The sequence below is a fragment of the Rhinichthys klamathensis genome, unplaced genomic scaffold, assembly GCF_029890125.1.
Source record: "Rhinichthys klamathensis goyatoka isolate OS25496 unplaced genomic scaffold, OSU_Roscu_1.1 h1tg000059l_1, whole genome shotgun sequence".
Lineage (NCBI taxonomy): Eukaryota > Metazoa > Chordata > Actinopteri > Cypriniformes > Leuciscidae > Rhinichthys > Rhinichthys klamathensis.
In genome coordinates this window covers 8,901,127-8,927,041 of record NW_026606604.1, presented here as the reverse complement: position 1 = coordinate 8,927,041, position 25,915 = coordinate 8,901,127, and the positions used below count along the sequence as shown (strand labels likewise).

General features: G+C 35.9%; 1 protein-coding gene across 4 annotated transcripts in view; it reads left to right on the top strand.

Annotated features, from left to right (window-relative positions):
* Positions 1–20,121, top strand: part of LOC130084098 (RNA-binding Raly-like protein) — a 140,161-nt gene extending 120,040 nt beyond the window's left edge. For all 4 annotated transcript variants that reach the window (XM_056249270.1, XM_056249269.1, XM_056249268.1 and 1 more), the window contains 7 exons: positions 5,839–5,914; positions 8,513–8,560; positions 9,743–9,921; positions 15,460–15,576; positions 16,829–16,998; positions 19,530–19,564; positions 19,725–20,121. In XM_056249270.1, the coding sequence (XP_056105245.1) occupies positions 5,839–5,914; positions 8,513–8,560; positions 9,743–9,921; positions 15,460–15,576; positions 16,829–16,998; positions 19,530–19,562 (623 nt within the window). In that variant the 3' untranslated portion in view covers positions 19,563–19,564; positions 19,725–20,121. The remainder of the gene's footprint in view (positions 1–5,838; positions 5,915–8,512; positions 8,561–9,742; positions 9,922–15,459; positions 15,577–16,828; positions 16,999–19,529; positions 19,565–19,724) is intronic.
* The last annotated feature ends 5,794 nt before the right edge of the window (positions 20,122–25,915 follow it).

Sequence of the window (25,915 nt, the reverse complement as noted above, 5' to 3'; positions counted from 1 at the left end):
AAATAGTGTTACTAATTTTTTTTATGTAAAAGTACATGTATTGTCTCTATATGTGATAATTTTATAGTGATATAATGAACAGGTTTTTACTGTAAAATGTTTTCATTATTTTCTCCCCTTATTTTACTTCATGTTACGGCAGCATTGCTACTCATCAGATCACGATTTTAACTTCAGTCTTTAAATCCTAGCTAGACGATGAATATGTGGTTTCGTTCTAAAATCTCTCGCTAATCTGTGTTTCAAAGCATGGTAACAGGATTTTGTTAGGATGAGTGCTTTGCTGTAACTGATTTAGTGCAAAGGAAAATTCCTCAGCCCGATTATCATCAAAAGGCATGATCGTTTCATACGGCTGGATTATCAGAGAGAATCCGCGCGGGAGATGTTGATGTTTGCTTTAGCTGCTCACATCTCGCCGTATGCGTCTGATCACCGGCTATAAGCCCGTTAACACCCAAACCTTCAGGCGCCTGCAGTGCTTCATCATTTACTCATTTAAACTTTGTGCTTTATGTTTTGGCTTCATATTGTCTGCAGCAGAGTTATGTTTCAGAGGTCCCTTCAGATTTAGGGCTGGATGACTTGGTCATACTGTATAGATGCAACTTCAAGAAATAAAGCAGTCCTTGAGAGGTCTGCGCAGATGAGTGTTGCCAGACGTGGAACATTTAATTAGGTCAGTAAAGGAATTTTAAATGAATGCATAAGTAAGCCACGTTCAACTCTGCGGAAAATCTCTACATGGACCCTTTTGTGGTCGCTACATGAAAATGATCATCATTTACTCACATTCATGTTGTTGCAAAACCATTCGACTTGCTTTCATCCGTAGAAGACAAAACAAGATGTTCGCAGCATGCTGCCCTTTTAATCAGGGGTTGTCAATTTCTAAATAGCTCCTTAAAAGTAGACGAGATTAGATGCTGTGTTTTGCTTGAGAAAACAGTGAGAAAGATTAACATACACTACATTTTGAGACACGGTATCAAATGCATCAACTTAATTATAGGTATACCTCCTGCTGAATATCAAGATTTAAATAGATGTCCTATGGAGATGTTGCAGAGTCTATGGCTGGTAGAGAATGTGTGTGCGTGTGTGTGTACCTTACTTTCACTGTGACTTTCAGATGTGACAGTGTGCTAAGTGGAAGAAAATGAAGGTTTGGCTGTAAGTGGCAGTCTGCTTGCTCTTCTCTTTAGCAAGCAGTAAAACAGATGGCAACTCAGGATAAATCAGCACCCAGCTGGGGTGTGTGTGTATAGATGGATAGATGGATAGATAGAATTAAATAAAATAAAGATTAGAATTTTATTTTATTGCATTACATTGCATTGTAAGTGGTATAATGCACAGTCAGCCAGTATCATCAGAAGTAATTTTCAATAATGACTGTATTTTTCATATCTTCACGTGTTTTTGTCAGTTGTGTATTTCCTCCACTACATTCCCGTTTAGAACAGAATAAAAGTGCACAAGCGTCACTTTAATTTAAGCAGTTTGATTCCATTCACTTCCCAATTATTTTGCACATTTCAGTTTCACCAGTCACCCCTTCTCTCTCCTTTTCTAAGAAACCATTTAAGTTCCCCTGTAGTCAAACATTTTATCCCTTAAAACTCATCTTTGATCACCAAAATGACATATATTTAAATGTTTTTCCTTGAAAATAAAATTCTTCATGCCTTAAAATAGCTTAAATGTAACTACACCCTTGCCTCAATTAGTATACGCGTTTTTTATGAATATGCATATCCCCGCCTCCACTCACTCGCACCAGCTCAGGGATCCACTTGTTGACGATCACACATTGACCTGATTGGTTACAAGGTAGTTTGTGATGTCATTTTTGAGACTGTCTTTGGTTCACCGCAGTTTTAAGGAGAAAATACTCGGCAGTGGTTGAATTATGAATTTGCACATGGTTTGTCTTAAAGCATATTAAAACACCACATAGACATATAAACAACATTAAAATCTTGATTTTCACCACAGAGGGACTTTAAATATTTTGATCTCAGAAATGCTTGCATTAATACAGTGGTTCTCAAATTGTTTTACAATGGACGTCAAGGGGTGACCATGAATTGCATATTATAGTGAACTGCACAGTCCTCCCAGTATGCAGAATTACTTGACATAGGCTGAATAGGAAAATTACCATTTTGTAAATGCATAACCATGTGTAGAAGTGTGATTTACTGAACACACACTGGGACAAAAATTGCAGTAGTATTAGCCATATTGCCTAGTGAACAAAATAATACAATGGAGTTTGATTAGATGCACAACTGAAGGTGTTTCTCCTATTTTTTGTTTGCTATCCAACTGTGTATGTGTATATATATGGTTAGTTGCATAATTTTCAGTTTCCCTGATGTCCACGTACCAGACCAAACCTGTTAAAGTGCTGTTTTAAAGGTTCCTAATTTTGTTTTGGAGGTCTTCTATAGCTTTAGGTGCATCTGATGTCAAAAACACTTTAATTTTCTCATATTATACATTGAGCAGTACCTCTTTTCTCACAGTCGCTGAAATGGTTTGATAATTCAGTCTCTCTAAGCCCTTCCTTTCTGAGAGCCTACTCTGCTCTGATTGGTCAGATGGCCCAGTCTGTTGTGATTGGTTTACTCTGCTCTGATTGGTCGGATGACCCAGTCTGTTGTAATTAGTCTACGCTTACAGTGTGTGTTGGAAACATCTGATTCATAGTGATAAGAACATTTACTGTGGTGTCAATTTTATGCTAATATCCGAATATGGTAATATATGGAAAGGTAACATCCGGAAAAGCATAATGGGGCGCTTTAATAAACCAGAGATTCAGAGGAGATACTGACCTCATCATTTCCTCTCAGTGAACCCTCTGTGTATTTATTTTTTTGCATAGTCTGCCACCGTAATTGCAAGATTTTTGTGATTAATGGATGTACACAGCTGTGTTTGTAAGGTCAAACTGAGAAGAGATCAGTTGTTCTTCATAGAGAGGGGGGAAAAGAGCAGAGAGAACCAACACAACAAATCAAAAGCAGATTTTCGTTGTTGCCTGTCAGGTTAAAATTGTTACGCTAAAGTTTTGCCTCATGAGGTTCCACTAACATTTGACAACCCAATGCGTTTTGTCTTTATTTTGAACTACATATATATTTGATCATTTGGAGCCAATCTTTTTGTGAAATGCCTGAAGTGTGCTTGTGCTTCCTTTTAAAATAAATACCACTCAGTTTGATCATTTTATCTAATGCAGTGACATTCATGTCGTTCGTTATTTTTTTATTTTACTTTTTAGAACCACTCTAAACACTGCTTATGTTAAATAAAAAATGTTTGTGAATACGACCTTGGTATCTCCATTGAAAATAGGGCTTGTTTCAGATGCTGCGGATGTCTCTTTGTGAGTGCCCGTCTCAATGGAAAGCTTTCATGATGTTTCGATCCAAACAGTGAAAAAGAGCCACTCCCCCCTCAGCCAGCCCAGGGTTCAGGACCACGGAGAGCTCCTCTCGGCTCAGTCTGTCTCCAGGCAACCATTGCAAAGTCCAATGAGCGGATGCAGATGAATGAGAAATTTCCCTTGTGTCCACAGCTATGACCCTTTTGTGACTACCATCAATCAGCATAAAAATGAAAAATAGATGTCACTCTGCTGCATCCCTTTCCTTTATTGGACAGATACCCTTGCACAGGTGACGCATGCATCTGAAGCAAGCAAACAGACGCTTTATTAAATGGAAAACGGAACCTGATTTCTCCTAAAAGCATGATGCTTATGCTGCTGTTTGGAGTGAGTTTGGCTAGACCGTGTATGAGTCACTCCGTGAGCCGATGTGCTTGAGCATTTACACCAGATCAGCATATATAACAGGATTTCTGCAAGATAATGCTTTCTGAAAAGGCTTCATGTTTTCTGTCATATTTTATCCTCTCGTTTTGATGCTATAACACCAGTCGCAATCGCGACAGGCTTTGTAAACATTGCAACAAATATATCCTTGTTTATATTCAATTAACTTGTTAATGTATTTTGCTGCTATCATTCTAAAAGTGTGGTTTCGAATGTGACTGGAATCTTTAAAACAGCTTACTACATTTCTAAAGTGTAGATCGGATACATACTGTGCAGTATACATTAAGCAGTATGCGTGTTTTTTATTTTAACATTGCCATTGTGTTTTTTAATTTTTTTATTAGAAATGTATTTATAAAAACAAATATGGTAACACTTAAAGGAGCTGTATGTAAGAAATTTATTTCAATTAATCATGAAATGGCCCTGATATGTCACTAGACATTAAGAAATCATGTTCATTTCAAATACTTATATCACTGACAACAGTAGTCCGGCCAGGATATTGTCATTTAAAAAGTGAAGTTGCAGCCCTCAACTGATGTTGATGTTGTCATGTTGTGTTTTGGTCTGATGCTCCACCCTCCACCTATCTACCAATCACGAAGTCAGTAGTGTTGCGGGATCCGGGTTGCCAGCTGTGCTCTAGTTACCACTTCTTGGAGCAGACTACGTTCCTGCTGGATCCTGCAGCCTATCTGGCAACCTCAAATCAGGGAGGAGGGGGAGGGGATACACCGCTCTAGAGTAATTTGAAAGTGATTGCAGTACCAGTTTTGGCCACAATCTTACATACAGCTCCTTTAAGGTCTCATTTATTAACAGTATCAAAGATTAATAAATGCTGCAGAAGTATGGTTTGTTTTTAGGTTGTTAACTGTATGTAATGTAAATAACAAATGTTAACAAGTGAAACATTATTGTAAAAGTGTTACCAAAAATATTTATAATATTTAAACACATGCTTGTTTTTCATATTATTGTTGGTATTTATTTTATTTGATCAAAAATGTTTAAGGAACAGGAACTCTGCCTGCATAATCCTCGCAGCTGAAAGTACTACCACTATCAGTGTGAGATTTCAGAGCTACAGTACAATATGTGAATGTAACCATATTGCATTCATCTTAAAGTTTCCCCCCTGAATCCTCGTGTATTGCAGCGGTGGTGTGTGTTTGTGTTTGAGTGCTGAGTAATGAGGGTCAGATGGTGGAGATAATTCTCACAGATGTTCTGTGCTTTATGTGCTATCGTTCAAGGATGATGGTTTGATAAGAAATGCTTTAATGTACATATAGATGCACCGATGTCAAGTGCTTCATCATTCCTTCTCTTCTTATTCATCCCTTCTCTCTTTTTTACTGCAGCAGGGAAATTAAATTCTTTTAGAGAAAAATGTATGAATGTCATTGCATTCGTTAACAGAATACCAAACCATGTTGCATTTATTTTAGAGATAGAAGAAAGCCGAAGCATACTTTTCTAGCAGAATTTTTTTAATTATGTAAAGCAATATAGTGTGAATGAACCATTGCTCCTATCAGCCATTTGCATGAAATGCCTATTCACAAAATGTTCTGTTTGCCTGCTATATGTGAATTGTATTTCTAATGGACTGCATTTCTCATAGAAATCTCATATAGGTATATTGCACAAAAGTTTTAGAGATTATATATTGGGGAAAACAAAGTTTTGCTGTGTTTTTAGAATACAGGATATATATGTCCTGAACTGATTTATTATTATTATTATTATTATTATTATTATTACAATTACTGGGTAATAACTTACTAACCCTGAACCTAACCTTAACCCATGGATTAACCTTATATTAACCAGCACTTTTTAGGTACGTAGGCCTACTGTAAAATAAAGTAAAATGCATGTTTTTCTTAACAATTATAACTCTGGCGTGAATGGGCCTTAAGTGTGCAAAGAGAACTCATTTCTACAAGTGTTTGACTTTGAATTCTTCTGTGTTTCTGCAGATATTAATATGGCCGGAGAGCCCAAACCCTACAGGCCTAAAGCGGGATCCAAACGCCCCCTAACTGCTGTCTACAGGTGGGTGTTTCCTATAATATAGGGCAACATATGACTATACTTGTATATGTTTTATACAAAACTCATTCTGACTGTGTGAATGTTACTTCAGATAACATACTGCCGTGTAAATGAAATCCCTTCGCCGTTCTTGCATGCGCCCTTGTTAGGAGAGCTGAGGTAGAACGGATTAAAGTCTGCTTGGTGTTGCTGAATGAAATCGTCAGCACATTTGTCATATTATCAGGTTTAGATAACAGAACAACCCGCGGTCTTATCAGCACATTCGTTCGATTGCTGAAGTTGCAGTTGTGTCTCGCAGGTTCAGTTAGCTTGTTGAACTCCTATAGGAAGCGAAAAGCTCCAGACACATCAGTGAAAACTAACCAAGCAGGGAATGAGTGAAAAATCAATGCTTGAAAAGGTATTAGGCATTTACTCCTTTATTGGCAAGCTTTTATGGGGATTCAGAGCATTTTATTGCAAACAATAAACACTAACTAAATAGTGACTGGACCATGAAACAATTACTGAATTAACAATGTTTCTGTTTGCAGCCATAAATGTAATGAGTGTTTTTTTTTATTTTATTTTTTTTATTTGCACTTAGCAAAGAATAATAGAATCCTAGTAATGAAACATTCATTATTTTAAGATTTTTTGGCAATTCAGTTACTTATGTGCCATAAGAGTGTCCTTTCAAGGACTGTAGCTTATTTTGGTTCTCTTTTGTTACATTTTATTTTACATTAGCTGTTTCAGGGTTTTTAATTCTTTATTTCTTGCTCTCATTGTGTTTTTGAAATTCGTTAAGTCTTGATTTGAATTTCAAATTGACTAACGCAACCCATCCATTATTTAATCGGAGGTATAGGCTTAATTAGGAGAATACGACAGGAGCAAACCAACAAAGAATAGCTTTGAATGTTAATTAGTTTGGAATGAAATGGTCAAAAGAACGGAGAGATGCCAATAATGGAATATAATGAGGTTGTGTTTTGGAAATGGTCCCAAAATCATCCTTACTCCACTTTATACAGTTGAGTGGATACTCATAATATGCATGACATGTATTTAAATGCTCAATTCCATTAAGTTTGACCTTGTTTACTTCCTTAATAGTCCTGATGTTTTGTGCACAATTAATCATTAGCATTAGTTTCCATCCAGATATTTTTATGCGCATTTTTGGGATATTGCATTAAAAACCCCGCTGAATGGAACCGCAAAGATGCACTTAAGTTCTAAAAATGTGCATTGAAAAAACGTATGTGTTCAATTGAGGTGGATAAGAAGACACATAAACTACGATTTACCAAATAAATCCATTGATTAGCAATTGATCAATCTCAACAGTGGATATGATTGGATAACATCAGAATGATTTGGTTTAACTTGACAGCTGCACAGACCCAAAAAAAAAAAAAAAAAATTTTTTTTTTTTGTGCTTCTTTCCGGAGGTATTTAATTTTATGCATTTGGCAGAGACTTTTTGCCAAAGGAATGTACACTGCGTTGAAGGCATATCAGTTCAAGAACGTTAATTACGCTGGGAATCGAATGCATGATTTTGGCGTTACCAGCGCCATGCTCTACTGTTTGAGCTTCAGGAAAGCACACAAAAATAAAACCAAATCAAAATTTGTAATTATTAAAAAAAAGTTACAATACTGTTTAAAATATTTGTTAAATACCTTTTTTTAAATAATTTTGTTCTCATGTTTATTTGTTGTTGTATTGAATCCAGTTAGGGTGAATTTGACCCACAACAGAAGTCGTACCCAGAATTTGAATGTAATACAAGTGTTAAAAGGTCAAATGTTTTTGCTTCCATTTAAAGCACAACTTGTCCTTTTTAACATGCAGAACTTAATTATCAGATTTTATTCATGTTGTATTCACTGCTTAAAATCCAGATATTAAAGCGAAGGCAGACAGAGTACAGTACCAAGACATTCTGAAATTCATATTCAATTTCAGTTTAACTATTCACTCTAATTTTCATGCTGAAAGTTTAAGTTGTAAAATAATTCAAAATAGCGTTTTCATATTCTATTTCACTGCACTGTACATGAAATAAAAATGACTGAAGAAGAATCCCTGTTGCTTGCCTTGTCAGTTGACATAAGTCTTCTGAAGAGAAGTGCTGCTACTCTAAAGGGTTCACACAAAGTTTACTTGATGAAATCCAGGTAGGGGTCACACACAAACTGGAGAATGTCTGTCTCACTGTCTGATTCTAACTAACAGGAGATTTCTCACTAATGATTAAGCTAAACCACTTGGATTGCTGCTGTTAATGAAGAGTAACTGTGTTTGGGAGCTTTGAATGATTTATGATGGCTGAAGATGTCTGTCAGCAAGATGTTTAAAGAACGCGTAGATGGACGGGGATTATTTGACTTGCACGAGTTTGATTAGTGTCTCTACACATTTAAATCTTGGGTATAAATTGATTAGCGTTCAAAGTGTAAAATCTTCTGTCAGTGTCAGTTCAGATGTAAATACAAGTCTAAATCCAGGGGCTAATCCCATCAGTTTAGGCCTAAACCATTTTTTGTCATTTTCCTGTCATAGTGAATCACACTTTACATTGTGCCTTTGTTTTGTCTCTTTCAGTGGTTATGAATTTGATTATGATTACTACAGAGATGATTTCTACAATAGGTATGTATGCATTTATTTACAGTTGTTTAAACCCTTAATCTGATTGCACACAATTTTAAATATTTGAGGATACTGGTCGAGTATCCTCGTAAGCGCAGTCTTAAATGAGCTAAAAAAAGTCTTAAATGACCATAAAGAGTTGTAAGTCCATGGGATATGTGTCAGATGTGCTTCAGCTCTTAAAGTGACAGCAGCCTAATAAACCTGCTGCTGTCTGTCATTAATGTAAATCACAGAACAAAAGACAAAAATAAAATCACTCACTGCTCTTGACTTAACAACTTTTGTAGATTTAATAAGGAATAATGTATATTTAAAATGTATGCAGTGAAGACTGGGAAGTGTTTGATAGCTTTATTCAATTTCTGTATATTTCCTACCGGTTAATCACATATTTAAAATTTATAATACTGTCTTTATGCTGTTTCTACATTAATTTAGAGATTAACTGTGAAATTATATTACAATATAAAAATATATCAAAAATGTTAATGTTAGGTGCAATTACGTGGTTACGAATTTGATTATGATTAATAGAGATGATTTCTACAATAGGTATGTATGCATTTATTTGCAGTTGTTGAAACCCTTAATCTAATTGCACACATTTTGAAACCCTCAAGTCCTTCAAACCTATAAAAGGATGCACACAAAGAAATTAAAGTAATTAAATGACATTCACAGAAAATCAATAATCGTATTTATCTTAAACGCCTACAGTTTGTCCTTGAAAAGAAATCCATTAGTGTTGAGTAAATGGAGCTCATCTTTAATTTCTGAAAAGACCTGTTTTATTTTTTCGCTCGTTTCCTTCTTATGATCTCATCTTTTATTAGCAGAGACATTTACTAAATGTCAGCTGGGTGGAGAGCTGTGAATATCCAGGAGAGATTGATGGTAGAGCAAGGGCATGTGCCTTAGTTTGACATTTTCTTCTTTTGACATCCTTTCTTTTCTGTAAATTCTTTTGAAAAATTCGTCTGCCTTCATGAGGAATTTTAAAAGTAGCTCCGCTAATTGCAGGGAAACCGGGAACCAAGATTCAGAAATGTTTTCAGGGCTGAAAAACCTTTTAGATGGCATATAATTCCGAATCAAAAGGGTGATTTTGAGTGATGATAATGATGTTATGGCGTCTTTTGTAAACTCTGCACTTCTTCTTTGGTTCTTTTAACCGGTTAGGCTCTTTGACTATCACGGACGGGTGGCTCCTCCTCCGAGGGCAGTGATCCCGCTGAAGCGCTCGCGAGTGGTACTTCCATCCACTCGACGCGGGAAGAGTTCCTTCCCTGTTAAAACCTCCTCCGCTTCTTCCTCAAGACCTCCATCTTCATCATCGTCCTTCTCCTCTGGGCTGAAATGTAAGCCATTTAAAAAATCTCACACAATTGTCCAGAAAATTTATTAATTTATCAAAATGTAGTATGTTGTCTTTTTTTTTTTTTTTTTTTTTTTTTTTACAAAATAATGCAACTTGGGCTGTCCATAGAATTAAATAGTTAACTGCAATTTATTTATCATTTCATAATTTAATTTAGTAAACACTAGGGGTGTGACGAGATCTCGAAAAATTTGTCATCAGTGCCACATGACTTGGTATTTTGTTGTCTAATACAATGACATTCATGCATTTTCATACTTTTACTGCAAAAATACATTAGTAATACAATGCATGTTGCAGAAATCGCTCCCACAGATCCACAATGTGCTTTACACCATTAAATCCCTGACCTCTGGCATTGGCAGACTGTGGCACACTGTATGAATTGCATTAGCTTTACTCTTCATTGCTGGTTTATAGTCTGGAACATGTTGGTCAGTAGCTCTCCCTTACAGTTTACACAAAGTGAAACAGAGACTTTTTCTTATTTCATGGGAGCAGAAATCAAGAACGTATTGATTTTTGTAACCAAAGAGCATTCTGAGACTGGGACTTACGGCCATCTGAAATGCTGCTTTCATTCTGACAGGGATATGAGCCAAACGGCAAGACAGAAGGTCATGCATTCATTCGTGTTTGTAAATTAGAATTCATAACACTAATTCAGATTTTTATCTCTAACCCACAAGTAGCAGCTTTCACAGCATCTGTCAGCATCCCGCCTTCTCCTCGGAGCGGGGAGCTCAGACGTCGAGATTAGCTGTGGTGCGTGACACTAATGCTCTTAGCTCTAGTGCTGTGGTCTCCGGGGGCTTTTCTTATATCAGTGCAATTCACGGCCAGAAATATCCATAGCATGCACACAAAAGTGCCACTGTTTACCTTAATCTGCATTTCACTGGAGTTCTCCCTTCTCTTCACAGCACAAACTGGAGATTAGCTTTATACGACACCAAAATAGCATTTAATTTGGCTCGAAAAGTGTACTTTGGCTGTTTTGCTCAAAGCAACTGCTGATGAAAATGCAGTCTTTAAGATCAGAATTGTATGACTTTTTTATTTTTTATTCTGTCACCAGAAAACACAATTCTATATAGTAGAGGATATCTGAAATTTGCTGCAAACACAACTACTGCAATTTTTCATAACCCATAAACTAGAGTGACATGAATAGCAAAACCTGCTTCATCTGCCTGTGAAATAATTTTGGGAAATGTAACTTTATCTGTAACTATTTAAATTTAACTGTGACTTGCTGTACTTTAAATATTTTAAATAGGATTTGCTAATTCTATTATGCATGAAGCTTTTGTGGCCTCCTGTTAATACCTCTAGCCTTTTTACTTTTTAATTTGACACTCTAAAAGGACCATTTAAAATGAACTCATGGCAAAAAGGTGATTTTAAAAAATAATGAAAAACTTGGTGACCAGTTACACAATCTAAGATATAGGGAAGACAGGGGCATGAAAATAGTTGAAGTTTCTTGTGCTCATCAAAGCTGAGTTTATTTGATTAAAAATACAGTAAAGACTGTAACAAAATTTCACAATATTACTATTTAAAATAAAAGTTTTCTATTTGAATACATTATAAAATGTAATCTATTCCTGTGATGCAAAGTTGAATTTTCAGCAGCCATTAATCCAGACTTCAGGGTCACATGATCCTTCAGAAATCATCTTTTTTTCTTTTACCAGTAGCTATGGCAAAAAAATTGATTGGAATCTCATTTCAGAAAAGTTACTATAATTAGGAAAGCTTAGAACTTGTGACAACTAGCCCCGGTCTCCTTTTCCCTTACATTTATATACATTTTAATCTAGAAACTTGATGCATGTAATGTAGCCTACTGCACGCCACACATCCTCTAAATTATTCCAAAGTTAACAGCTTAAAACAAGCGATAAAGAGTAAGTTAACTGTCATCTGTCAAAAACAAAATGATGCTCCTCTAGTTTGTGTTTCATAGGTTGCCCAGATTAAAACTCCTTCGGTATTCACATGAAAGGCGTTTTTGGACATGTTGTAAGTGGAGTTTTGAAACCATTTAAATGGTTGCACACAGACACGTTCATTGAATTTCAGTAGATACGACGCTTCGTCAACTAAACACGTACACACGCAGAGCTTTCTGCCTCAGGCGGGTGATGGCAGGTGACACCATTTTGTGAGGTAGTGGAAAAGCTGGCAGCGGTGTGACAGCAGTGCTGGGTCACGCTGTGTTATCAGGGCTGAAGGCGGTGATGGCAAAGCGACAAGCTTCAGCTTTCTCAAGGGATGATCCATTTAGCCCATGCTGCATTTTCTGGTGTCATTCAGTATATTAAAACAGTAACTTATGTTTTAGAAACAAGATTTCCAGACTCTTTTCATGAATGAAGCAACGTATTTAAACGGATCGTTTGCATGGATTCATACTTTTTTTCTTCTTCTTTTTTTCCGAATCATTCAGAGACTTACTCATAAAGACAATTCGTTTTTTCGTTCATTAATGAATCAGTAATTTTAAATCATATATTTTCTGATCTTTCGTTCATGAATGAATTTAGCGTTTTCAAACGAATCACTTGAAAGACTCAAGAACGTTTTAAATGAATGAGGCTCACGCAAATAAAGTCACTTGTTTGGTTCCTGAATGAATTTAGCATTTTCGAACGAATCACTTGATTGAATGATTCAAATGTAAGACATTCACTTTGTTTAGTTACTGAATGAATTGTTGTTTTTGAACTAATCTGTTGGAATCATTATGGAAATATTCCGGCTGCAGTTGTGTTCTTGAATGTGCGTGTCGTCAGTAGATCACGTGCAGAACTTTTCACTCCCATCGGTGCTTTCATGGCATTGCACTCTCATTCTAATTTGCCCTGTTTAGTAAATCTGGCCCTCAGCATGTAAAACAGATCTACAGAAGGTGAGGTTTTGGGCTGATTTCTAACCACATGAAAGCAGAACATTCCACCTAAATGTCTGTAGTTACGCTTAATAGCTTTGAAAGATGTCAAGAACCATTTCCATATTTTAAACTGATCCTGCATTGGATACCATTTGCTGCCCTTTTTCTAGCCTATTTGGGCTTTCAGTTACCGCCAAGTTCATTCTGGTTTGCTCAGGGCGGCCTGCTGATTCAATGGTGTAGTCATCTGAGGGAGATTAATCTGACAGCTGCCAGATGAAAAAAAGCAGTGGAATGTTTAAAGCACAGAGTATTTTTACAGAAATTAGCAGCACGAATTAAGCTAGCAGGCATTGAGCAGAGACTTTTCATCCCATATTAATTGTATAGAGAGTCTTTCAGGGTGACCAGGGGTGAATGTCTTACTCATGATGAGCACAATGTCATAATGCAAGATTGTAAACTGTCTAGTTCATCTTTAGGACTGAACTACAACTTCACCTGGCTACAAATCTGGTCTGCTAACACTTAAAGACAAACATCTCCAAACATCCTTTTAGAATACTGTACTTTAGCAATATGTATACTGTATATTTATGTATAGTTTCCCTATGCATGGAATGCCCTGATGTTCTGTGTAATTATAGCTATTTAACCTCGTTCTAAAAAAAATGTGTTGAGACTGAGAATATTCCATACATGGAATGGAGTAAATATCACTTTAAGCAAATTAACGTAACGTAAAACAATTTTTTTACGTAAAAGCTGGTGCAGCCATTTTTTTAATTGGCTTTTTTCCTTATCACATATTTTAGTCATCATAAATCAAGTGTCATTCGAAAGCTCAAACGCTCAAAATTCATCCTACTAAAACTCTTTTGAAATTGAACATTGCATTACCAGGGAAATGGTGCTTTAAAACCATCCATTTTTGTGATGCCAACTTCAAATTTGGAACACAACTTGGATAGACATATGCCTTTGATTTTCTAGACATTTTAGAGTCCAAATTATTTTGTAAAATATATATATTTTGAATAAAATAACCTTGAATTTAGTAGGCCTATATGTTGGTTACAACCATTTTAAGTTCAGATCTCAAAAGGGGATGACAGTTAACAGGTTTAAAGAAACTCATATGCAATAAACAGTATGCAATGAACAGCATGATAATATTGAAAACATGACCTGAAAACATGAACTGAAGAAACTAGGGCTGTGCAAAGATTAATTGCATTCAAAATAAAAGTTTGTGTTTACATAATATATTTGTGTGTGCTGTGTATAATTATTTTGTATATATAAATACACACACATGCATGTATATATTTAAGAAAATCTGTTATTCATATATAAAATATTTATATTTATATATAATATAGATTATGTGTGTATATATATATATATATATATATATATACTACCGTTCAAAAGTTTGGGGTCAGTGAGAATTTTATTTTTATTTTTTGGAGGAAAGAAATCAATACTTTTATTTATCAAGGAATAATTAATTTGATCGAAAGTGACAGTAAAGACATTTATAATGTTACAAAAGTCTTTTGAACTTCCTATTCATCAAAGAATCCTAAAAAACAAAAAAACTGTACAACTGACAGACCAACAACTGTTTCAACATTGATAATAATAATAAATGTTTCTTGAGCATCAAATCCTCATATTATACTGATTTGTGAAGGATCATTTGACACTGAAGACACTGACACTGGTGATGCTGAAAATTCAGCTTTGATCACAGGAATAAATACACTTTACTATATATTCACACAGAAAACAGCTGATTTACACTGGAATAATATTTAATACTATAACTGATTTTTGTTGTATTTTTAATCAAATAAGCGCAGCCATGGTTAGCAGAAGAGAATTCTTTTAAAAGTATTTCAAATCGTACCGACCCCAAACTTTTGAACGGTAGTGTATATACAGTATTTACGTGCAAATAATTCTTAAATATATACATGCGTGCATATGTATTTATAATATATATACAAAATAATTATACACAGCACACACACATATTATGTAAACACAAACTTTTATTTTGGATGCGATTAATCGCAATTAATCTTTGCACAGCCCTTATATATATTGAATACAATAAAAACCTTAAAATGGTTGTAACCAACATATACTAAATTCAAGTTCAGATCTCAAAAGGGGATGACAGTTAACAGGTTTAAAGAAGCTCATATGCAATAAACAGTATGCAATGAACAGCATGATAATATTGCATTGCAAATGAACTCCTACTGAGTCAGCTAACAGAAGAAACAAGCATCACTCTTGATTATTTGTATTTGCTTCAGGCTGCAAACAGTTCTTATTAGGTTTTATTGACTGATAAAAGCAGTATCTATGAAAACATGAACTGAAGAAACATGATCTTTCTTGTATTGGCCGATATTATCCAGCGTGTCTGAATGAGATAAGAGCTACAGAGCTAAATTATAAACAGCAAGACAGGCAATTCTTTAAACTCTTAGTTTAGAGCCAGCAGGCCTGAACAAGTTTTCTGACACTATCTGTAGTGATAAAAGCATGAACATGGATGCACTGTTATCTCCTCAAATCATGTGTTTATTGCATTTTCTTCTCCAGCAGTGAAAACTGATCAACTCCAGACTATCAAACGTGAACTGACTCAGATCAAGACGAAGATCGACTCTCTTCTGGGCCGCCTGGAGAAGATCGAGAAACAGCAGAGATCTGAGTGCGGTGAGTCAGACAGAGCTATAGGAGAGCAGAAATAAAATCCAGTCCTGCAGGACAGGGTTGCAAACATCGGCTGTACAGGGAGAAATATTGGGAGTGCATATACGCTATCTATCTCTGTGACAGGCGAGGAGACAGCAGCCAATTTGTCATAACTGTTATAAAGCCAATCTTGCACTGTTTTACTATAGCAAATCCCATTTCACCATGTTCACCAGTAGATGAGAGCGCTGTGTTCATCCGCTGAGGAACGGCTGTCTCGGATTCAAGAGTCAAACTTTAGGTCTATTCCATGGGCTTGATTTAAGATTAAAGACCTAGCTCACCCCAAAATTACTATTCTTTCTCAAAAAAACTCACACTAATGTCATTCCAAACCCATATGACTGACTTTCTTCTGTTTCTTCTACCATTGTAAACCCTAAGGCCTCTAAATGATCAACAAAACACTGTTGTACACAATTTCCTACATGCCTTCTGTCATCTGATTGATGGTTTTATATTAAAAAAAAAAGGTATTTTAGGATAATTCGTCCCTCTTCAGATGTTGTTTTACTGTGAAATCTTTAATGGTTTTTCTAAAAATAACTTAAATTGTTAGTGATATTTCAAGATGATCACTTTTTGGACTGAAGCAACTTAAGTTTACTTGATTTGTCTAAAAATGAGGTATGGATAATCAAGTTAAAATGTATCAGATATTACGTTTGATGAAAGTTCATTACAATTGCAGCGCTTTGATCATAAAACTAAGCATTTAAATATCTTAAGACATATCAGTTGTCACTCTATAATCTCTCCCAATAATATGTAAATGCCTTTTATGCAAGTTGTCTGCTAAACTGCTATAAAGATCTAATTTACATTACAAGCTATCAGAATTTCATCTTATCTTTTGGCCATATAAATGTCAACAATTGCACCAAATTGCATATTTTTGCTCAGTTTGTGTCTCTGAATAACTGGGGAGAAACTGTGGTGTTTTTTCTTCTCCCTCGAGTGTGAGTGCTATATTCTCTTATCATACTACATAAGCCATAAAAGCCTGATGTAGCAAAAATATGAAAATCTGAAGGTTCAGTAAACTGTTCTATTTAAAAAATATATGTATTTTAAAAGCTTTACAGGATTAATGCATCATATTTGCATATAAGTCAAACTAAGAAAGGTTTAGAGTGACAAATTCTGCTCACAATATGTTTGATATTTGTGATATAAATCATAATCGTCACAAATATCCGTGTCTTTTCTTCAGAGCCTCATAGGAAATATGAGGAGAACTGTGACTCCTTGCATGAGGAGTCGATATCGGAGACGGCGGATAACTCCGGAGAGGAGGGAGGAGAGGGAGCGCTGGATGCGGAGGCGGGAGAAATGACAGATGGTGGCGAGGATGACTACGACGAAGAAGGCAGCACTGATCTGGTACGTTCGCCCCCGGCGGGCCTCGCTGGCAGCCGTGTGTCTGAAAAGCCCTGTTGAAGCTAATTCTGCAGATTTATTCATCGCTGCGGACATGGGAGACGCAGGGTTGGGAGAGCGGGAGCTGACAGGGTTCCGCTGGGCTGCTTCGAGTTCTCTTAACCCTCACCTGTCACGCTCCGTAATTAAAACAGAGTCAGGACCTCTGGAGACACTACGGTCCAGCAGCACCGCCACCAACTGCAATGTCAATTTAAGATTTAGGATGTGCTTCCCACTGAGGAGACAGGCAGACTGCATTTTAATGAGCTCTTCCATTTTCTTAAACTGGAAATGAGAGGGAAACCTCAAGGCGAACTCCCGCTGGAAAGATTCCCAATGGCATGTTACGCAGATTTCAGGTCAGACTGTATGTGACCTCCAACGCAGCTGGATTTAGTAGATACCCAAACAATACAGAAATAAATTAGCTAGACTTTTAAAAGAAGATCTAGAGACGTGATTTCAGGCCGTGGATATTTTTCTGCAAAAGGGAACTTGAGGTCATGGGATTGTTTGAATATGATGATTAATGCAAGTAAATCTCGAGGTGTCTGGAGAGCTGCTCTTTCTCAGTAGATGAATAGCTGGAGTACATCTGCTCTTCTGATACCACGCAGCTTTTATTGATGTTCATTTGTCCGTCTGAAAAAGTGTGGGCTGTTAGATGATGTGAATGAGTTAGATATATTATCTAACAAAGAATTAGTTTGATAAAGTCATGGACCGTCTGAGACATTTTGCACACAAAATGCTTAAAGGGGGGGTGAAACACTCAGTTTCACTCAATCTCATGTTAATCTTGAGTACCTATAGAGTAGTATTGCATCCTTCATATCTCCAAAAAGTCTTTAGTTTTATTATATTTATAAAAGAAAGATAGGCTGTACCGAGTCTTTCCGGAAAAACCCGAGCGGGTGGAGGCTTGCCGTGTGGGCGGAGCTAAATAATCACGACACGAGCGCGCGAAGCTTTTGCGTTTAGAGCGTCTGGAAGCTGTGAGTGACATCCGAAAATAAACCATGGCTAATAATCAGATAGTAATCCCATGCAGAACAAGGATCTAAACAATACTAAGGGCTCGTTCATACAGAACGCGTTTTTGCTCACAAAAACGTGAGATGGGCAGTGAAATGCATGGGTGAGAAAACCATAAGGTCTCGAGCGTTTTTTAAAAAAATAGAAATGATTTGAACTTGAGCGCAGTGTTTTTAGAACACCATGTCATGCGCGAGTTTTATAACATTTGTGTGTTGTAAACAGACAGACTCGTGGTTTATGAGGACATGATTTATTTTTACAATAAACAAACTGACACCTACAGTGGCCAGCTAAACAAATGTATTTAAACACACACACACACACACCATACATCGCATGCTCCATAGATACATTAACTGTATGTGATCATGTTGTTTACTTGCTATGCTTACACGCCGATAGTTAACAACTCACAGACATTTGAAGCAGTTTTACTCACCGCCTGCGGTTCCAACGCACGACCGTTAACCCTTTATCGTTGGGACTGCTCCATCTTTAAGTATTAGGCGATCTGCAAATCCGGCGTTGAACTGGGCCTTGTTTATAAAACTATTACCGTCGAAATAAAGGGAACAAACAAAAACACTTGCACAACTCCGTTGCTGCTCTGGAAAAACAAAATCCATCCACAGGTCCCTTAAACGCTGGGTTCTTTGGAAATTTGTGCAGTGTTGTCTTGCCCTGGCAACCAAAAACACACTTTTTTGGTGCCATTTTTTTAATTGCAGCGCAGCCGACCGAGCCCAGCGCTCTGATGGGCATAGGCGTACTCTCGCTACAGATGCGCGCGCGCCCTTCCGGGAGAAGTGCCCTTAAGACCCGTATAAGGAAATTCCGGCCACTCTGACGTCACACACGCCCGTATTCGAAAAAAACTTTCCGAAACTTGTGACAACCCGGAAGGAGTATTTTTGGAACAGAATTACTCCATCAAACTTACAACTTCATTTTTGAAACTTTGTCCATGTTTAGCATGGGAATCCAACTCTTTAACAGTGTAAAAAACTCACTATGCATGAAACAGCATTTCACCCCCCCCTTTAAATTGGTTGGACACCATTATTTGAATATATTTTTCAAATGTAATTTATCCCTGTGTGGGCAAAGCCGAATTTTAATCCAGTCTTCAATCACTTGATCCTTCAGAAATCATTCTAATATGCTTATTTGCTGCTCAAGAAACATGTATTACTACTATTATTATCAATGCTGAAAACTGTTGTGATGCTAACATTTTTCTTTCTTTCTCAGGATTCTTTGAATTGAATGTTACAAAAGATTTTCATTTCAAATAAATGCTGTGTATATATGTCTATAAGTATGTATTTATATTATAGAAGTCATGGTGCACAGATTTATTGGGACTATAAAAGTGAATTTTTTTCATTTGAGTTCAGATTTTGCTGAGCTAATCTGTATTCCTGAACTGATTTCTTTTTTTATTCGTGTTTCAGATGGAGAATCATGTGTCTGATATTGACAATTGAAGGTAAGTTGATTGTGTCCTCTGTATTTTATTTCATAGATGCATGTAAATGCTTTTATACAGTAGATATTCTTAGTTTCATCAATGCATTTATTCATTTTCATGGTGATGTAATGAATCACATTGATGCAGTGCAAATAAAGTTTTTTTTTTTTTTTTTAAGAGTTCTGCATCCAGAGAGGAAATCAACTCTGCATTGAACAGGAGACATGAAACTCTGTGAAGACGGACGTCTCTTCTCTAAGAGGCCACGAAGACTCTCGATTGGCTGATTAGACGCAGGGCACATATTTGGACAAGTTTAGCATCTGCTAGTCACAACTGCTGTTTTTCATTTAATAATGTTGGCACATTCAATCATATTTGACTTTTACAGGATATGTGCAAATCAAATGTTTATTCTTCAGTTCATCATGCAAACACTAAAGTTTAATTTTTTTTTTTTCCTCCCCCCCAGGATAATTTACTTGAGCAAAGATTTTTACAGTCTTTGTGTGGAAAATGAGCCTTAAATGTCTGAAAAATGTAACTTGGCATTTTTGAAACCTTCAGTATTAATAGAGAATACTAAAGTAATTCTAGAATTTAAAATATAAGGTCTGGCAATCAACATGTTGCATTAGAACACCAGCCAAAACTTTTTGTCTCTGCTTGATTTTATTTATTTTACATTTTTATTTTATATATATATATATATATATTATTATTTTTTTGCATCTGCATTCCCAAATTTACTCTCACACACACTCATACTTATTTCCTAGCCAATTTATGCTTTCTGAAAATGTTTTCTGTGTAAAATTTGATTGTGTAATTCTTCTCCGTGGATCAAAATATATTTTTGATTTCCAAACCGAATCCACTAAAAGTCAAGTATTTGGTTTAATGAAAGTTTTAGCTCCGTACTGCCACATTAGTTTCATCAGACTCAAACTTATACTGTACACATCAGTGTGACTGAAATATTGTCAGACCACTGCAACTTGAAAAAATGAATTGTGTCATAATTTGTAATGATACTGTAAAGATGTTATTGTGTGTACATTGTCACTGTATTTTGTTTTTATCATGCATAGCTGTGTGTAATTCAGAGCGACATGTAGTAGTCACATTGTTTCCGTTCTCTATGATGTCATTCGGTATGGAGTGTGTCATAATGAACTCTATTTTTGTATGGCAGATTTACAGAAAAAGCTTCAGAATATTCATATTTGTTCTGCTGACATTTTTCATTCTGCTACTGTACATAATTTATTTGTTTGAATACGAGTGTGGAACTGTATGTGTATAGCTTAAAAAAAAGAAAAAGATTGATGGAAAATGGATCCAATCCACTGGAAAAATGTTTTTTTTTTTTTCTATATTTTGAAATTGGTGTCATGTTTGGGAGAAAAACTATTCTATACCGGTCGGTCTAGGTCACTGATGACATCTCAGAGGCCTAGAAATATAATTGAATTAATTCATATTGTATAGAAATGTAAACTATTTGTAAAGATATTTTTATGATTGGCATGTTAATGTATTTTCAGTTCATTGTCTGGCTATAGGCTTTGTGGTATAGGAACAGACTGCCATTACCATCACTATATAAAAATTGCGAAAAATAATTTACCTTCTATATTTGTTGTGGAGCAGAACTGAATACAATATTTCAGCTATAAGGTCAGCCTAAAATGCACTGGTTTTAAGAATAAAAGAAAAAGAGCACCTTTAAGCCTAGAATATTTTTAAATGCTAAAAAGAGAGAAAGCTGGCACTGTTATTGTGTGTATGTGAGGTTGGTTTGGGAGGAATCGCAGCACCTGTCGTTGTTTTGGATGCACCTGAGTGCAGCTGTAGCAGATTGCAAATCAAATACTCTCAATTTATCAACATCAAAACCAAATGTCTGGGTTAATTAGGGCCACTGGCCACTTCACATGGAATCAGTTCATTGTATTAACTTCTTCCCGATTCCCATTTCGCCAATATTCATGAGACAATTACCACTAAAATGAAAGAAGCTGTTTAGAAATAACTAATTTGATTGATTAATTATATTAATATAAATGGAAAATATAACCATTATGTCGCCATACTGACTTATGCTTATATGACATCCATATTTGCATTTATTTTCAGTCAAGCCTAAAAAAAATGGATAGCAAAATTTTTATATGCAATGGAATGACTTAAGCACATCTCTCATATCATGATCAAAATCACAGTCACATGACATTGGCTGTTTACAAAACGATTTTCAAAATCCAATTATCATGATTTTATACATGGATGCATTATGAATGAGGGAAAACATTTGCATTTGGATGGATTCCAACTGCATAACCATTCCCAAATAAGACAGAAAACAATTATACAGGTTTCAAATTTCATATCAGCTTAAACTGATTGGAATTCACCAAATAGTCACATTTTTTCATTACTCAGTCTTGGGCTAATTTATTTTACAGTCAGCTGTGTTACTATATCCTCCTGCAAAAAAAGGAAAGAAGGAATCCAATATCCAATTTCATATCCAAAATTAAAGTGGTTTTGCAGCATTATAAATACTCATCTCCTAGCTCACTGCACAAATCTTCATTAACATTTATATTATATTAGCTCAGGGCTGGATATGCACTTTTTTCCCATGGCCATATTTGAAAAATATTCAAATGAAGTTGGTTGTTATGACAATAATCTGTGCAAAGTTTTCTAATGACTCACACTGCCATAAAAAAAATTAATGGAAAGAGTTCTGATAGGTCATCTAGAGGTGACTCTGAAACTTACTAAATGTAATCTTAGTTATGAGCAATAATAGCACTTGTTAAATTGTCTTTGAACCCTTGATAGCGGGTCAGGCAGGTTAGTTTATGGTATTAATTCAATACATTGGTTACATTATTAATCTTTTTTAACCTTATCAATACAGTTAATAAATATACAACTGTTCATTGTTAGTTCATGTTTGCTCGGGTCCATTGCATAATATTAACAGATACAATTTTTGATTTTAATATAGTAGGCCTATCAGTAAACGTCAATGTTAACATTAAAGGTGCTTTTGACCCAAGCGTTGGACCGTTTTGCGTAAGAACATTGTTTTGGTTGTGCTTCGGCTCTGCGTGACTGTGCGGAAGAATATGACCTTTCACGATAGATGAACTCTGTTAGAGAGCTACATATGGCAATGTATCTCTTCAATAAAATACCGTACTCACCTGTTTAGTAATACAAACGGCCTCAGTTCTCACCATCTCCGAAAAAGCCAAGCCAATGTTGATTCTGGTTTCATTACGAGCTCTGTCACGTTTTCTTTTCATATGATATGACGAGACACGCACGGGCGAGTGACGCATGGACACAATTTCCCATGAAAACCATCCCAACAGGTCTAAAATATAAACGCATATAATAGGCTTAACATAGTAAATCAGGGTAAGACAAAAACACCCTTTGGAAGAAGGATTGATGATTATAAATAAATGACTCATTATTTAAATTTAGTTCGTTTTGAACTAAAACAGTTATGCTACATGTATCATCAACTAGGATTACTAAATGCTTAAAAGTATTTTATACTGAACTGCTTGATTTTAAGACACTTGAGCATTGAGCACTTTTTATAAACCACACATCTCTTTCATTTTTAGGTCTTGCCAATCAGCTACCTCCATTTATTTAGATGTATTAATGCAACTCTTAAGACATTAGTCTAAGTCTTCAGTCCGAGTAGTTTAATCGTCTCTGGAACAAAAGCTGTTGACCAACTTGTTCGGAAGCTCAGGTGGAAGGAATGGAAAATGGATTTCTTTCTTCTTCCAGCATCCAGTGCAGATCAGGGAGAAAATTGCATATTGATTTCCTTCAACATTGTTGAAGTGGGAAAGGCTTCCATGTCCTCATCAGCCCCTGTGATGTCTGGGCTTCGTATATCTCTCTGTAGACTGATGTTCCTTGAGTTTTGATTGAACAGACCGAACTGCTTCTGATGGGCAATGATTTGAAGAGGTCACGGGCCAGCAGCGGTCGGTTGAAAATTATTATCTGGGATGATTTGCTTTCACGATTTCAGATTTATGAGTTTCAGACAGATATGTGCTTTCTATCCTTTGCTTATTGATGAGTTTTGGGGGGAAATATTATATAAATACATACATTTTTTAATTATCTTCATTTAAAATTATTTTAGAACAAAATTGGTTAAATTACTTTGCCATTTTAAAATGTGATTTTTTTCTAAAAGCTCACTTGTAATTGAAATGAATTAATTACTTCACACATTTATACTTATTTAATAATAAATACACCATTTTAAATCCACTAATTATAATAAATTATACACATTTAAAAATTAATTGTACAGCAATCTTCTTATGTCAATATATTAAAAACTGACTAAGGGCATACGTTTACATGACAACGATGTACTAAAAACTGAAAAGTTTTTCCTTTGTGATTTTTGCATAAAAACGACAACGTTGTCAAAACGATCCCCGTTCACACGGATCCGCGAAAGCGATTAAAAATAAAAATCTGGCCTGATTACATGCCAGGCCAGTAGTTGGCGATGTTACTTTGTAAAGAAACACATAATACACATGTGCATGACATTACAGGTTTCCAAAATTTGTGTTTTTGTACTTTAAATAGAGAAAATAACTATTGTTTTCAAAAAAAAACGTTTTCAAAAGTTTTCAGGCCCCTAAAACGCTGTTATGTAAATGAATGGCCAAAACGCATAAACAGTTTTCCGTTTTTAGTTGAAAACGGTGTCGCGTAAATGGCCTCTAAGGCTATGTTTACACGGAAATGATCTAAAGAGAAAACGCAAAAGTGGCGTTGCGTTATCACTTTTTATTCTGCGTTTAGACGAACGTTATGGTTGGGAAATCCACGTGCATATGATGACGCAAAAGTGTGTGAAATCCAATGTAGAATGCACTCCAGGCGGCTAGATGGCAATGTGAAGCACTGCCACACAACAACACCAATATCTTAGAATATTTTGTACAACTGCTGAAAAGACTTGTATGTTTTTCAGAGCTGCTAGGGCATCTTGAAGGTCCGACGTATGGAAATAATCTGACATGTTGGTTATTTTCCTGTACTGGCGCATGAATGTGACGTAAACGCGTACGCGACGAGAGCCACTGTGAGCAGATTTGGGGTTTTACCGTTTAGACGGGAACGCGACGGTGGAGCGTTTTTAAGATTTCCACTCTGGAGGGTGGTTTCACTTTTTTGCGTTTTTAAGTCCCCAAAACGCCGTTGCCGTGTAAACAAAAGGCACATCAGATAAAATATTTTTACGTTTTCACCCGGAATCGTTCTCGTGTAAACGGGGCCTGAGAAGTCAAAAGAAAGGGATGGATGAAAAAAATTCAATTTTTCTTGATAATTACAACCGAATTTATTATTAAACAAGAGTTTTCTTAACATAAAATTACCATGTAACACCTTGTGGAAACCTGACAGAATTGAGCAATTTAATAGCTAATGCCCATTAATATGCTATAATGTTTTTTGTACTTAATGCAATGCTTGAAATAAGCAAGACTAGTCTTGCAAGTCTCCCCAAAAACATATAACAGAAACTCAATGGAATAAATCTTGAAAATCTGCTAGAGTAATTCCTTTTAAAAATACGGTCTACCCTGTGAAAGTCACTACCACACTGAAGGCTACAGCAGTCAGAGGAATCTCAGTGTCAGTCTCGTTCCTGAGCTGATACCAGGATCCAACTTTCCTCTGACTGTCTTCAGGCCCTGAACCCAGACGTATCAAGGGTCTTTACGTAATCAATACTGCCGAAGGAAAATGGCCTGAGAGGGAAGTAGCTGAAGAGGAAGAAAAGGCTGGAATAATGCGGCAGCACAACTCTCCTTGATTATTCTCAACAAGACTTGTACGAAAGCACAAAACCAAAATGTGAAGTATGTGAAGCTGTCCTGATCTTCTATGATTACTCCTCTGATTCCTGGTCAAATCAGCATCGACGTGCCTCCGTCCTTCCTAGACAAATCCACATCAGCCTTTGTCAGAAATGCCCATTTTCTGTCAAGCTGTGCAAGCAGAGCAGAAAAAGAGCTGTTCTCTCTGACTTCCAGACTAAGCTTGCATCGGTCATTCAAAAAAATTTATGAAAATAAGGGCTGTCAAATCAATCGAAACTTTTTTTTTCAGAGGAAACACGTTCAATTCCTTTTAAGGCAAGAAAGTCAAGTAACTAAATAATATAATCTTGCAAATATAACAATTTGCAATTCTTATAAATATAGAATAATTATTATATAATTACTAGAATAATTATTCTTAATGCATGTGTATGTTTCAGAGCATGTTTTTTTTCCCCTGAAGAAAAATATC